The sequence below is a fragment of the Teleopsis dalmanni genome, chromosome 1, assembly GCF_002237135.1.
Source record: "Teleopsis dalmanni isolate 2A chromosome 1, ASM223713v2, whole genome shotgun sequence".
Taxonomy (NCBI): domain Eukaryota; kingdom Metazoa; phylum Arthropoda; class Insecta; order Diptera; family Diopsidae; genus Teleopsis; species Teleopsis dalmanni.
In genome coordinates, this window is record NC_051846.1 from 44,324,536 (window position 1) to 44,341,238 (window position 16,703).

The 16,703-nt window shown below is 23.9% G+C and overlaps 1 protein-coding gene across 14 annotated transcripts in view; it reads left to right on the forward strand.

The window, feature by feature from the left end:
- LOC119670526 (protein phosphatase 1 regulatory subunit 12A) overlaps positions 1–16,703 on the forward strand; it is a 76,951-nt gene that overhangs the window by 53,671 nt on the left and 6,577 nt on the right. For 7 of the 14 annotated variants that reach the window (XM_038080806.1, XM_038080805.1, XM_038080814.1 and 4 more), the window contains 4 exons: positions 9,249–9,394; positions 10,502–10,592; positions 11,132–11,218; positions 14,715–14,881. In XM_038080806.1, coding sequence (XP_037936734.1) covers positions 9,249–9,394; positions 10,502–10,592; positions 11,132–11,218; positions 14,715–14,831 — 441 coding nt within the window. In that variant the 3' untranslated portion in view covers positions 14,832–14,881. Of the gene's footprint in view, positions 1–4,018; positions 4,049–8,009; positions 9,152–9,248; positions 9,395–10,501; positions 10,593–11,131; positions 11,219–14,714; positions 14,882–16,703 lie in introns of those variants that run through there. The other 7 variants (XM_038080816.1, XM_038080819.1, XM_038080815.1 and 4 more) reach the window with 7 other exon arrangements.

Here is a 16,703-nt window from a genome sequence, read left to right on the forward strand (position 1 = left end):
ATATTTTTATATTTTTTCTTAGAAAATTCTATAAAATTTTGAAAACGTCACAATTTCTCCATTTCCTTAAAGTTGCAAATGCAGTTTCCTTGTATCTATTTTTGATATTTTATGGACGTATATGTGTGCCAATTGTCGTTCCCCTTACGCAAAGTAAATATAGATCATTGTCTCGAAACTCTGGGATGATCGTAAAAATAGTATTTGTTGTGTCTTTTTACGATGTATTCTGGTTCCAAATTTTAAATTTATGTTTTGATGACGTTAACCTATTCACCTTTTGCTCTGCATTTAATTTAAATAAAATTTTTGTGTTTCAAATAAATCAGTAAAAACAAAAATAATATTTTATTCAAATTTGTTTAAACTGTAATTTTTATATTTTTTATTTATATTATAAAGGAAATTTTTTTTTTATTTGAATTTGTATGTATTATGTTATATAGTATTTTACAATTTTATCTTGTTTAAATATGTCATAAGTTATATAGAACCACGTCAAATATTGCAACCTTCGAATATTGCAGTTCTTTATTTATTCCAATCACTTCAATTTTCCTTACTGCGTAAAATGAAACTTTTGTAAATTTTTTCCTATTCCCCCTAACATTCTTACAAAAGGACAACATAATGAAAATTCAAGAAATTTCTTGAAATTGTGACCGATAATGTTATTTCCCAACAAGAAACGAATGCATGGTTCAACAAAATTGTTATAAAAATTATATATATCACTGATTTAGTGACGTTAAGTGATTAAGTGAAATTATATTTAAACCCAAAAATGCTGCCAGTATAATAATTCCAAATATGTTGTTAAAATCTTGACTCTTATATATCTAAAAAAATATGGTAATGATAATAAGAACGATTAATCTTGATGGTACTAAAAACAAGTTTAAAGTTAAACTCAATTATACAATACTCTTAGATTTTATTAGTTGTACTCTTTGTGGTAATACTGTATACTATAACATATAGGTATTTCCAATAATTTTATATGATGAAATTTTTATTAATTTAATTCTAAATTTTAGTTAAAATATTTTGTAATCTAAATTTTAAGTATTCATTAGAATGGATGTATGTTTATTCAGTCTTATACATTTTTATTACTTTCAATTTTAGAAATTCACGTTAAATAATTTCGGGCTTTATTATTTAGTCATAAAATAAGAGCTTTACTGCAACAATTTATTTCACTTTGTAGTGTTCTTAGAAAATGCTTAAGTAATTAAATAATATATATATGATTATATATGCTTTTATAAATAAATCAAATTGGTTAAAAGTGCTTTGTGTTAGATAAGTGATATCTTGGTTTCAGAAAAAAAAATCATTTAACTGGGAGGGAACCATTTTCAATATTTACTAAGATATAGGTTGTAAAAATAGTTTATTTAAATATATTAATTTGATGATCAACATATTTTTGTATTTAAATATATTCAGAAATTATATTTTTAAGTTGATTATTTTATATCTATTTCTGTTTCAATTTTTGTACATAAATAACTTATGTTGCAAACATTTTTTGTTAAGATTACTTTCTCTATTTTGCATGCCTTTTAACAATCGTTTTTAGAAGGAATATAACCAAACTTTTCTTTAACAAAAATTCACAAACTCCCTAGGACATGTAAGGAATAAGGAATAACGAAAATGGTGGCAGTATTGTTAAAAAATGGAGCAGATTGAATGCTTGAAAGCACGATTACAGAAAATCGTTAAATAAGAGAATTATTTTTTACTGCTTTCTACTTTTTAAAGTACTAAATACTTTCTTATTTTTTTTTCTTTTCCTTTTTTTTTTTTTTTGAGGTTTCTACTTTCATTTTTTATTGTAAAACTCAATCTTAATTGAATTGTAAGCCAAAAAGAAATGTCAGGCAATATTGATAAACAATCTTTACCTTTTCCCATCTATTTTCGTTCTATTAAACCTTTTTTCTATTTAAACCTATTTTTAATTCATAATGAAGTAAAGAAGGGATGAAGAAAATGATATAAAAAATATGTAGAAATATATATCTAGAATATAAAAAAAGTCCTTTTTATATTAGAGAGGACTTGTTTCAATATCGTTAAGCTTCCACATTTTTAAAATGACCTGCATATTGTTCTGGTATTTGGTTATTTATGTGACTTGTTTATAAATTATCTTTTTCTAATCCAACCCATTTATTGCGTTAGTGTTGTGTACAATTTTTATATATATTTAATAATTAAAATAATTAATTAGTTTTAATGAATTTAGTTTTCATTTCCTCAAGTTATAATTTTGTTTTTTTAAACAAAACAACAAAAAAAAATATAATATATTTTTTTTTACCAAACCAGCACTACGTTTTCAAACATTGTTTATTTATAACCTTTCTTCCCTGTCCAATAATTTTCCAATCAAATTTGATTGTGGATTGTGCAGTTTTAATTTATTTTCAATATATATGTATATAGATAATACTCTATTGAAATATTGATCCTCTTGAACCATCCTAGGGATTTTTTGCACTGCATTTATGCAAATATTTATTTATTTATTTATTGCACTTATTTATTATTTTTGGTTAAAAGGTTTCAAATTTATTTATTAAACATCTTATAAAATTTTCACAATGGTAACATCTAATTTACCTAATTTTTATCTAATTTACCCTACTCGAAATTCTGGTAAATATTAACATTTACTGCCATACCGACATAATTTACTATTTCCTTCAATTTACCATCATTTTAAAAGTAACGTATTTGGTATTCTTTTAATACACATGTATAATGTTTTATATTTCATTCTCTAAATGGCTTTAAATAATCTTATAGTCTTAACTTTGTTATAAAATAAAATTTATATTTGAATGTAAATGCTTTATTTTATGAAAATAAATGTTAGAAATGTTGCGGAAAATAAGAAATTTTTCTTAAATACGGAAATAATTTTATTTTTATTGCCACTGCCTTGTGTTCGTTTCTTTTGACAGGCATGTAATTAATTTCCATTTTACACTATTTTAAAATCAGTAAAATGTAAATAGTCGTCATCTGCAAAAGATTAAAAAAATAATTGTTTCAAAAATAAAACTAAATAAAAAATTTTACAAGCACATTAAAGAGATTTAAAATAATTATACATGTTAGTTTTGTTTACTGTAATTAATTATTAAATAAAAAATAATAGTTCTGGCATTATAAAGTGAAAGAAATTATTTAAGTAATTAAGCTACATAAATATAATAAGATTTTAATATACTTATACATATTACTGATCTCGTGTATATATATATGCATATACTCATATATAAAAATTTTAGAAAGTGAACATGTTATTTTAAAGAATAGCCTCAACTTCAATGTAATATATATTAACTTGATGAATAATTATTTTAAATTTAAATAATATACAATTTCTTATTAAGACTTGACATTTTAATGAAGCCCCTCAAATGTCTAAGAAGAGCGATATTATTCATTTAACATAAAAAAAATTGAAATTGAAATAATCATTTTCAATCTTTTTTGTTTTTATATTTATTTTCATATCAAAAACACAGAAAACGCACATTGCTGTTTTAATGTTTTCATTGCACTTTGATATTTTTCTTTTATATATCATGATCTGCTTGTTGATCTTATCTTCATCTCTTTTGTATCTTTTTTACAATTAAAAACATCTGCAAATTGAAAGAAAGATTTTTCACACTTTTCCGCATAGATCAAATAATTTTCTCAACCGCGTAATACATGGAGATTGTTGTGTACGAATGTTTTATAAATCCGAAGAGGACCGTCTTAAGTAAGGGGCACGCTCTTTTACTCATGTATTTGAGAGATATATAACATTCTCTGCTTTTTTTCTGACTACTAAAATAATTTTTCAAATTTTTCGAATCTTTTATTTTCAGTGAAAGCATCTTCAAAATTTTATGAATTTAGTTGTTTTAAAGGCGTTGAGTCAGACAGTATTTAAATAAAATTTTAGATCTTCAAATTAAATTACAAAAAAAAAAAAAATTAAAAATAATAAAAATAAACTAAAAATTAAAATTTAAAAGTAATAAAAAAATATAGGGTTTTCGAATTAAAACGCTTATAAATCGTTTTATAAATCGCATATATTGTAAATATTTTCAAAAATAATATTTAGAAAAATTAATTTTTATTAAAAAAAAATATTTTTTCATTAAAAACCGCAAATTTTGATGTAAAAAAATATTAATTATTAATTGTTAAATTAAGTTTTGTTGTTGCTGCGGTTTGCGATTAACGCAACTGTCTCAGAGCTCAAAGCAATTTAAATGTTCATTTGGTGTTTTTATTTGTTACCAAATTTGGAAGTTGCAAGTTTGACTTTCTGGCCTTTTTAGTCGTCAGTAATAATTTTTAAATTGTTAATAAATCGATTTTGCCTAGATTTTTGTGGTCATTTTTCATAGTCAATTTTGTTGTTTTATTCTTGACTGCGGCGCAATGCAGCTGCTGATGTAATTCAGCATTTTTAGTTCATTCGAAACTTAAGCGAAACGCGGCTGCATTGAAGTTTTTGCTGGATATTTAAACTTATTAAAATTTTTTTTTTTTTTGGTTTGACTTCAATTTATTAAATTTAAAGTTGTATATATTAAATGGCATTTAAAATATATTCGAAATACGCTATTTCAGTATGGCATAAATTTATGTTGAAAGAAGTTTATTTTTAATACCTGTTCTTGTTCTCGATATCGTTGTGTTTTCCGTTTTAATGCGGGTACTCGTACATAAATAAATCAGATTAAAAATAAATAAATTTAAAATAATAAAGATTTACACAAAATTAGTTGTAGTGATATATTTAAAAAGATAAATTAGAAAATAAGCCAGAAGAAATCGAAAATTTTCTTAACGAAAAAAGTAAAATCGTTTTTGTCTTTTGGAATTAAACCAAAATTAAGTTATATATCTTAAGAAAGTGAAAATAAGTTTTATAATATATTTTTTTAAAAAAAAAATTTTTTTTACACTATCAGCTTTATTATAAACAACGCGATGAGTCTTTAATTAATGAAAATGTTCAGACTAAACAATAAAAAGTATATATAAAAAGTATTAACATTTCTGAAACACCTATAAATTAGTCCTTTCCTGCGTTGAAAGTACTTTAGGTTTTTTTTCGGGTTATAAAGAAGCTATTATCATAAAAAAATTGCAATATATTTATAAAGTAATTATTTTAAGCTAATAAAAAAGTTCAAAAAATATATTATATTATAAAATATAACTACAACAAATATAAATAATGAATCAATGAATGGATAAATATAAAAATACAAGTACAAAATATAAATACAAAGAAATATAAGTGTGGTAATATATAAACATAAATAAAAAACTGTATAAACAATAATATATGAAATACAAAAACTAAAAATTAAAAGAAATAAGTTTATATGATAGGAAATAAAGATATAACGACAAGTTGTTTTGAAAAGTAATCGAAGGAACAAGCCAGAATCATGCCACATAGATACCGAAAATTCTGTATAGGATGAGGATAAAAAAAACATGAAGAAGAAAAGCTACATACACGTATTAACAAATTAATAACTAAATAAATAATAGTACTAAATTAAAATGTGAAATAAAAATTACGTAAATAGATATAAATAAATATATTTAAATAATTAAATATATTTAAATAAATAAATATATTTAAATAAATAAATATATTTAAATAAATAAATATATTTAAATAAATAAATATATTTAAATAAATAAATATATTTAAATAAATATATATATTTAAATAAATAATTATATTAAAATAAATAAATATATATTATAATTAGATATAATTAAGAACAAATTAAAAATATAATAAATAAGTTTTATAAACAAATATAAAATGCCTAAAAAATGAAAATAATGGTACTTGTCAAAAATTCATTAATTAAACAAGGTTTATAACAAATACATAAAAAAAAATATATAATAAATAAAAATAAAAATTTCATGTATATAAAGTTAATTAATAAATTATATAAGTTTTATAAACAAATATAAAATGCCTAAAAAATAAATGTAATGGTACATGTCAAAAATCTATTAATTAAACAAAGTTTATAACAAATAAATATGAAAAATATATATAAAAAATGAAAATAAAAATTTCATGTTAAAAATTAATAAATTAAAATAATTGTTTGCATTAATAATAAATGCTAGAATATTAATATCATCATTAATATTAATTATTTCATTTCATTATTTTAAAATAAATTTATTAAATTTTTTAACTGTATAAAAAACTGTATATAAAAATAATAAAAAATATAATAAAATTAAAAAATTAGAAATAAAATATTCAAATAAAAAAATTCAAAATAAAATAACAATAAAAATATTAAATACAAAATAAAAATAAAATAATAGTAAAAAAAAAAATAATAATAATAACAAAATGTAAAATAAAAATAAAAAAATACAAACAAATTAAATTAAATATTAAAGTTTAAATAAAATATAAAATAATAAAAGGTATGCGAATGTTGATAATGATAATAATAATATTATTATTAACTTAAATCGAAAGATGATATATATTAATTCAACTGGTCAAAAGTAAAGAAATAACTGCGTTGGAAGAAGAAAATTTATTTTTCAGTGGTACACTGGTGGTACAGTGGTGGACTAAAAATAGAATAGCAAGAAACTTCTAAATTTATTAAAGTAGCCTCTAAAGCATTAGAGTCTTTGTTTGAGGCTGTTAAAAAAATATGTAGTATTAAAGATGCTAATGTGATGTTCTCAAACTTAATTATTCAATATTTATTGTTTGTATTCTGTAATTTGCACTCTTCTTTACTTGCTTTGCAAATTATTTAACTTATAATAATACATATAATATGTGTATATAATATATTACTTATATAATACAATTCTTTTAAAATAACTTTGATAAAATATTTGTATTTTTGTCAATATTTAATACTAAATTGACAAACAATACAAATTATTAGTAGATAAAACTACACGGAAGTAATGCGACTCGGTAATTTTGTCGTACAATATTTGATTTAAAAAATCCAAGAACTCATAAATTTTATGCATTTCTTGGTTTTCTTTTTTTTATTTTTTTTAATTTATCTTTTGCAACACTTCTGCTGACGTATGAAAAACGATTTCCTCGGTGTTAATTTGCTTTTATACTTTGCGTGGGTGACTCAGCTGGCTGAGACTGCTAAGTAAAAACTAAATAGATACTTCTTTATATATTTTTATTTCTTTTTCTTTGGGTATATATAGAAGCGAACGTCGCATTTTACCGGTAATTTTATAAAATGGAAATGTTATCAAAAAATTTTTTGTGTTATAGAATACAGTATATATATATATATATATAACCATAAGTGTTGACGATAAATTTTTGGAAGTGAATTTTCACTAACTTAATGACATTATATAAATTTTGATTGACTTTCTTTGACGTCACTGGCTGTTATATATAATTCTAGAAAAGAAAAATAATTATTTTTGGCCATAAACATATGTTTTATTTAATTAAAATTTGTTTGTTTTGAGATACTGGGAAATACGCAATTTTTCTTATAAATAAATTTAAGCAATCAATGTACTTATATAAATTAAAAAAAAAAAATAATAATGAACATTTAAAAAAACTCAAAATTCACTTTGAAAAGCCACACGCCGTCCCTGCTGCATATTGCCAAGGCGTAGGTGTTGTTGATTTTTCACAATTATTTTTAAGAATCTACGTAATATTTTTCAATGGTTTACCGAAATTGTTTCTATTAATGGTCAAGCATTTCAAATGTGTTGCACGTTTGTAAAAATTAATTTCTTGAATTATTGCTAATTTTGCAAATATAAATTTATCTGCTGTCAGTCCTGCTCGATCGATCAGCTGTTTTAAATATTTATCGTTTACCTAATGAAACGAAACGAAAAATAATAAATTTTAATTTTGAAAATATTTACCTTACGCGATTTATAGTTTGAACTTGATTTGTGTGGAACAATAACTGCATATTGTATATAAGAAATATATATTTATTACTTTATATAGTAAATCGAGAAAATAAGATAAAAATATAGACAAACGTTTTTTAAACACTCGTCAAACGTTGAGTCTTGTCTCAGCATGTCATTTCGTTCACGTTCACGTGCCACGCAGCCTATTTCTACGAGGAGGCGCTCGGCTTCTAGTTCACGTGTCCCTACAAGCAGCACTGGAGCTTATAATTATAATGGTACTAGTTATAATACTGGCACTTCAAATGGTTACGGTTCATCTTCAGCTTCGCGGCCATTAAGTACAGGTTTCTATCAAAATAGTAATTCTGCAGGTTCTAATTCATCATATTATCAAAGTCCTTATGCCAGCATATATAGTTCACGTGAAAATCTATACAGTACTGGCGGCGCTTCTTCCGGTCGCAGTGGTTACTTCTCAAACGGTAATAGTGTCGCTATGTGTAGTCGCTATGAATATGCTACTGCTTCTGCACACCATTCATCCACACCAAGTTCCTCATCTACATACATGAACTCATCATCTAGTGTTGCTAATAATAGTCATGCTAAATCCTATTATCATAAGCACGCTTCCTCATCGTCTGCTAGCGTGTATAACAATATATATAGTGGTAGCAATAATTATAAGTCCAACTCGAATTCTTTAGCTAACAGCGGCGGTTATGAATCACGTTATGCATCAAATCCCTATAATAGCGAGCGTTATGTCAGTCCCTATACTAGCTATGATAATGGTATTACCACTGCATCTCTGAGTTTTAATGTTGGAAATGGCACAACCAAACCAAAATCTTCACTTTCCTCTTCGAATTCCTTTAAAGGTTCAAATTCTTATCTGAATAAGTCTCATCAAGGAGCTGGATCAAATGCACGTTCTACTGCTTCCATGCTTAAATCAAAATCAATATCCTCATCAAATGGCAACGTTAACACTGGTTATGGTACATCGACTAATTTACAAGGGTCTAGCTCAAATGCTGCTCCTAGTGCTGCAGCAATGGCTGCAATTGTGTCACGTAGCAGTTCACTACGTGAACAAGAGCGTAAGTCTCGTAATCGTACACGTTCACGCAGTGCAGCACAACGTTCTGTTAGTGCTTCATCAGAAAAAAGCGAAGGATATGAAGTATGTTTATTAAAACGTTGTTGTTTTTGTATAAAATTATTTATTTTTAGTTACTTTAGATAAATTAAGTATTTAATCTATATATTCTATATTTTAGAGTGGTAGCGAACGTACTTCACGTTCACGTGTTGGCAGTTCTAATTCATTGTCAAATGCATCCGCAACAGATGATAAGAAGTCGCGTGATAAATCTGAAAATGGTGATGGACCTATAGATTATAAAGCATTATGGGAAGCTGCAAAGTAAGTAATATGATCACGAATACACTAATTAACGTGGACTTTCCTTCACTTAATTTATAAATCCTAAATAGTTTCATACTAGTTTTAATCATTGTATACGTCATTTTAATGGACAGATCTTTTAATCCGACGTAATTACTTGTTTCATTCATGTCCTGTTTTAAAGCCCCGTGTTAGATCAAGGGCTTTTCCTTGCTTGGCAATCGAGTAATAATTCAGTAATAATTCTAAATATTGTTTAAATTAAACTAACCGTGGTAGAAAATAAATGAGGCGTACGTGAAAAAATATAGAATAGAAGAGTAGAGTAGAATTTATAATTTCAACATATTTAATAATGTTAATTTTTTTTTGCCGAGAGTGTCGCGTCTTTATGACTAAAAGAAACTATTTAAAAGTTAAACGGATTCGAAAAGCAAAGAAAAAATATTTAATGTTTTATTATAAAATTAATACGTTCACGTTTCACATTTAATTTTGTTATCATTTTTGAGTATAAACAGAGTATAAACAGAAGTATACTGATACGTAAAATATCATTACTTCCATTACCTGACAGATGACAGCTCTGTTAGGTCGGTAAAAAAAGGGAGCTACAAAGATCTTAAATCTCCTTTTAACCAATGATGGACTCTACAGCCGACAAAATTTATTAGAGTGAACTCAATGTCATGGTTTATTTTCCTAGTACGCATTAATCGTTCAGCACTAATATCGTAGTTTTAAGCAGGTTGTAACTAAGGTGTCCAGCTTGAATCACGTCGAGGGTTTTTATAATGGGCTTATTTAAATCCTAAAAAGTGGGCACGTTGTGATGCCACAGCTACTTAACTGTAAGAATAAAGACCTAATTATGGAGATATGATTGTAATTTCTACAATCACAGTAAATGTATATTTTGTATTAATTGAATTGTTTTAATATAATAGATAAATAGTATTAGTTTAAATTTTTGAATTCACATTTGCTGCCAGAAACTTATAATCTGAATAATATGAATAATTTTTGTAAGTAGTATTAGGAAATAATTTTCAATTTGATTTAAGTTATTCTATTTATTCTAGTGAACAATATTTCAATAATTAATCTATTTTCTCCTTTTTTTAGGTCGGAGAATGATAAACTCAAACAGCAACTAAAGAAAAAGGACGAAGAGGTTGTACAAACCAGAGCAACACTGGAAAGGTTTACAAACGCAGTAAGTAAAATTTTCTTAATGAGCTTCTCGTTCATGCCCTCCTTACTACTATTAATTTTATTTACAATAATATATATATAAATGATCTTCTTAACTTATAAATTGTAATTAAAGGAAATTTCTCATCAACACAGAAATTTCATATATATTTTTATATACTTGCAAACAATGAAAAATGCTCTCTCTTTTACACTGACACAATTGTTTTTGTTTTTATTATTTCGTTTCTTATTACAAAAAAAAATAAAAATAAAACACAAGCAAAACAAATGCTCTACTCATAAAAAAAAGCATACAAAAACACTAAAAATTGCTCATAAAACTGAACACAACGCTCAGACGCTTTTCTTTCTACTTCCTACTCTCTTGCTATAATACTTAACATGGCAGTCAAACCCCCCTGTCTCCATGCTCCCTCTATTAATTAATTCAAAATAATTTAAAATCAAATAAAAAAAAATGTAAAATAAAAACAAATCAGATAAAGAAAATCCAAGTGCAAAACTATGTTTTTTTCTTTGCAAATTTAATTTTTGCAGACAACTAAAAACTCACTCTCAGAGATTGAAAAGCGTGAAAGGAGAGCAATGGAACGCAAACTTTCTGAAATGGAAGAAGAGCTCAAGGTAAATAAAACGTTTTGTTGTTGTTGTTGTTGCATTGTGATTACACTAATTGATATATACGTTTGGAATCTTATTAAAATCCAACAAAAAAAAATAATAATAAACTAAAAGAAATACATAGAAAAAACAAAATAAAATTGTAAAAGAAACACAAAAAATTTATTATTTTCTTTTATTAAATTATTTTGTTTTTCTTTTTATGTTATTGTTTATGTTACTCTTACGCCGCAATGTGCCATGCGCTGCTCTTAAACCAAAAAAACGCTTACTAAAGAGAAAAGTAAAGCATATGTGTAATTTTGAAATTTTTACGTTTCTTTTTTTTTTTGCTTTTGAAGAGAAACTAAAAATAATAGAATTGTGTTGATTGTGTTTTTGCAAAAAAAAACACTGTTTTTGAATTTTAATAACAAATTTTTGATTTTTTGGAAAACGATGCTTTATATATGAAATATAGCTATTATTTTTATCCTTTTTATATGCGGTTGATTCTCCCCTTAACTTATTTTTTAATTTTTTTTAAATTCTCTAATGTAAGGGATTTATTCTCCCCTTATATTATTTTTTAATTTTTTTTAATATTTTAATTATTATTATTACAAAAAAAATGATCTTACATAATTTCTCATGTTTGAACATAAATGGCAATGAGCTCTGCCATATGAATTTTTAATTATTAAAATATATATTGTTGGGAAACTTATAATAATTTATTAGCGACCTAATTGGTCATTTAAATATAAATAAAAAAACTATTATTTATTATTTTTATTTAAAAACAATTTATATTTTATTAAAATATTTTTCCAATATTTCGACTATCTTCGATAGTCATCTGCAGGGAAACTTTTGGGAAACATATTTAATCTTGAGTTTTTGTTTTATAAGACTCGATTGAGTTTCTTCCCATAAGACTAATTTTTTTTTTAAGTTAATTCTAGTTGAACATATGAAAAAACAAAACGTTTTTTGACAAATATTTTGTTTATATATTTATTTCTGTTTATTATTTCTATTAATGTGACATGTAACTTTATATTTTTGGTTTTCTAAATCTTGTTAAGTTTTAATCTGTTGATTGTGTTAATAAAACATCAAAAATTGCGAAGAGATTTTTTTTAAATATATAATTTGATTTTTAAAAATAAGTAAATGTAAATAATTTTGTATATTAAATACTATATTAAAAGTTTAAAATATATGTTATAATATATATATTATGATTGAAAAAAAATCAATAACTGGTATCATTTTTATTATCTGATTATTGTTTTCAATCATTTCATTATTACCTAATTAAAAGTTAATTGCTACTAACTGCAAATAATATTTTTAAAATTGTGTGCTTTTACAATTTTTTTTTTTGTTAAATAAATTACACTATATCACTTCAATTATTTACATATATTTCACTGTCTGTTTTGCTTTTAACTAATGCAAAATAAACAATTTTGCTTGAAGTATATTTATTTATAAAAAAAGACTTAGTATTTTACACTGTTAAATACTGTTGTTATAAACAAATAATGAAATTAATGAAATTCTCTAATTGATTTCAAATATTTAAATTTTTATTTAAAATTTGTTTTTGCTGTTTTTGAAAGAAACGCAATGTTTTAGCGCACATGTTTTTTTTTTTGTTTTTTTTAGAATAAAATAAACAAATTTGAACATAAACATTATGGACATTCATTGCTGATCAAGGAAATCATATATTTAAACTTGATTCATATCAAACATATTAGCAAATTCATGTTTCATTATCATTAAAGTTCAATATCATTTGAATGATCATTTAACGATTTTTAAAATATACATTTAAATTTTTATGTTTTAAAATACAATAATTTTTTAGTTTTACTTTTTTTATTAGTAATAAATATTGCACGCCATTTTATTTTTAAATTTGAGTTTTATAAAAATGTTAATTTTTTATTTTATACAAATAAAAAAAATTTCATTTCATTGTTTCTTATATTATATTCATAACCCATATTCATCAATTTAGTTTAAGTTATAATCATGTTTCATATCATTTTATCATATCATTCATTTTAATTGGAATACAAATTTACTTTTTATATGAAATCAATTTGTATTTCTTTTTATAAACTTGTACTTCGTATAACATTATCTTTCATATAAGCTCATCAAAACAAAAAATAAACTCATCGTCCATCATCATCCTTCGCACATAATTGATTTATCTCGTAAGGAACTCACTTATTATAAAAACTGAAATATAAAATGAATTTTGAGTTTATTAATTGCATTTTATATTTTTATATCAAACTAGAACTTTTAAAATATAAATACAACTCACCACTCGCGTTAAACCTCTTTGTCTAGATATATAATTTATTAATTTATCACTCTTATAAAAATACAAAATCATGCATATATATCTCAAATTTGCACATCAATTCATTACTCACTCATTTAAGCAATATCTTTAAAACATAATTTTTAGTTCAATCCCATCGATATAAATTCTGGTATGAATTGATTTACCTATAAGTTGACGTCTAATGTGAACTGACCTTTCATAAGAACTATATACAAATTATTTATATTATAAAATCATATTTCATGGAAATCAATCCTTTTATTATTTTACTATCAGCGTACAAAGTGTTCGGAATTATTAAATAATATTAAAAAAAATATATTATATAACAATCAAAATTAATTTGATTGCCCCTTAAAATAGACCCAGCCCCATCGAGTTCAGTACAATCCAGTGTCGATATAGAATATAACAGGGGTCTTGTCAGGTGAGTATGGGGCTTGTTCGTTCACGTTACATAAATTTTTTTTTTTCTGCTAAAAATTCTTGCAATATGCGATATATTTTATGCGTATTTTTTAAATTATAAATTCCGTATACTTTGTACATTAAATGGTTTTGTATTTATCATTCATGCATTAAACTCTATATTGATTCATATCTTATAAACACATAAACACAAATAAAATTTTTTATTTTTGAGTGAAAATATGTCAACTTATCTACTTTACTCATAAACAATCAACAACCGATTATTTTAGTCTCATTGTGACTTCAATTTAAATTCATTTTTCTTTAAGAATATCAAGTTACTTTAAATCATGTATCTTTCTTTAACATCCACAATGCTTTTACAGGATCATACTAACAAAAAACAAATCAAAGTATTCCCAATATCTTTTAAGACTACTAACCTCTGTAAAGTTCGCAATATAATTTTAACTCTTTTTTTTTGGAATACATCTCTCTTTTGTACCATATTTTCCGACATCCAAAAATACTACTATTATTACTACTACTACTACTACACAATAAATAATATTGTAAACAACTTCTACTACTACTACTACACAATAAATAATATTGTAAACAACTTCATTAAACTCACTGTTTCGTATAAAGTTATTTTTCAAAATTTTGTCATATACATTTTCATAAATAATTTTATTCTTCCTATTTTTCCATTATTTTGTTATTTTGTCATTTTAGCTATTGCAGAAGCTAAAGACTGAGAATGAGCGTTTACGTGCTGAAAATCGCGCTCTAACCCGAGTCGTCTCGAAGCTGACCACTTCGGCACAAAATCAGCTTTCTAAATCAAAATAGATAATTCTCAAAAAATAATCAAAAATTATTTATATATAAGTACACAAAAAAATAAATTGATCTACTATTAAAACAATATATTTACGTATAATACACACATATATATAGATCTATAATATTTTTAAATAAAATATAGGTCGATCGGATGGTCCCAAAAATGAAGAAAATTTCACTTTACAATTGTTAAGTGCATTTTGTTTCTTTACTTTAATTTAAAAAAATTATTAGTAAATAATAAATATATAAATAAAAAATAATATATAATTTATATATTACTATAACTATAACATAATTAAAATTCATACTATAACTAACATCATATCAAATTTATGCATATAGTAAGTTTTGAATTTCAATCGATATGGCAAAATGTTAACAGTTGGTAAGGTTACTTATTACGCGATGAACTCAAAAGTGAGGGAAACTGAACGTAATGTTAAAATAATTTTAAAAACGTACCCTTAGCATTTTGAAGTTTAAATAAATCAAAACTAAGTTTTAAAAAAGTTACACAGTAATTAGATATATAAAATATAGCTAAAACGGATCTACACGTTTGCTGGGATTCATATAAAAATAGTTCCAATCAAAAATACATACTCTAAATTTTTATAAAAACAAATTTCTTTAATAATCAAACATTTTTCTGAAGTATATGAGTATAGTTTTTGTAATAGTTTATATATATATATATATTACATAGTTTGGTATAAATAAAAGGAATTTTTAATTGTCGTCATATATCGCAGTTTAGATAGCTGTAGAGATAATAAAAAACATGCATGACGAAACATAGATCGGGAAAGCAATTTACTGTTTGTTGTAAGGGATTTTATATATCTATATAGATAGATATACATATAACAAATTGATATACTAGAAAATATTTTTAATTTTAGTTATATAGCACAGAATGAAAGTCAAAGTAAATTAGGCTTGAGTAAATGGTGAGATCAGAAAAGTAGTTTACCATACATACATATACATCTACCCAAAAAAAAGTATCTGAAATTTGTTAATGGAACCCAAATGTATTATTATTATTATTCAGAATTTATTTGGATTCGTTTTAAATTAAGACAATTCAATGTATAGATTACTGATTGTTATAAATTGTTTTATGTATATATTTTATATACGATTATACATATAATAAATTCAAATTTAAATGCTGATTAATAATTGCAAAATAGATCTCAGTATTAATTAGACAAGACTGATCACTGATCAGATAAACCGATTACCATTTGTTGTAAAATAAATAATATTTTATTTTTTATTGACTCCTAGTAAATTTTAAAAATAATTAATTAGAAATTTATAAATAGATCCAAATATTTAAATATTCTTGAATATTGTGGGCGAAAGTTTATTATTAGACTTTCCCAAATTCGATGAATCTTTTTCTTTAATTAATTGAAATACTTAAATACCATTTTTAATAGACTGTGTCAGCTTGCAAATGAAGTTTTGTGTAAATAACACTGCAATAAACGAAGAAATTACTAAAAATTGCCTTAATTCATTATCCATGGTTTTTTATATATGCATTTGTAATATTAAATTACATGAACGTTCAATTAATAGAAGATTGAAAAGTCGTGTCTTTCTTAATTTTACTATATTTTGACTATGTGAAATCCAATAGTTTCAATTTAACTGACAAAGATACGTTACATATATCTAAATATTGTATGCTGATATAGTTATAGATAATTGTTATAAAATTGGTGGAATTTGTACTGCAAGTTAAAGATGTATACAGCCTTCCTGGTTCTACAAGCCCAATTTTGTCGAAAAATTTTAATCTTGAACCTACAAATGAGTGTCTGGTTGTCTAGATAGCATTAGACTAGATTTAATTACAAATTG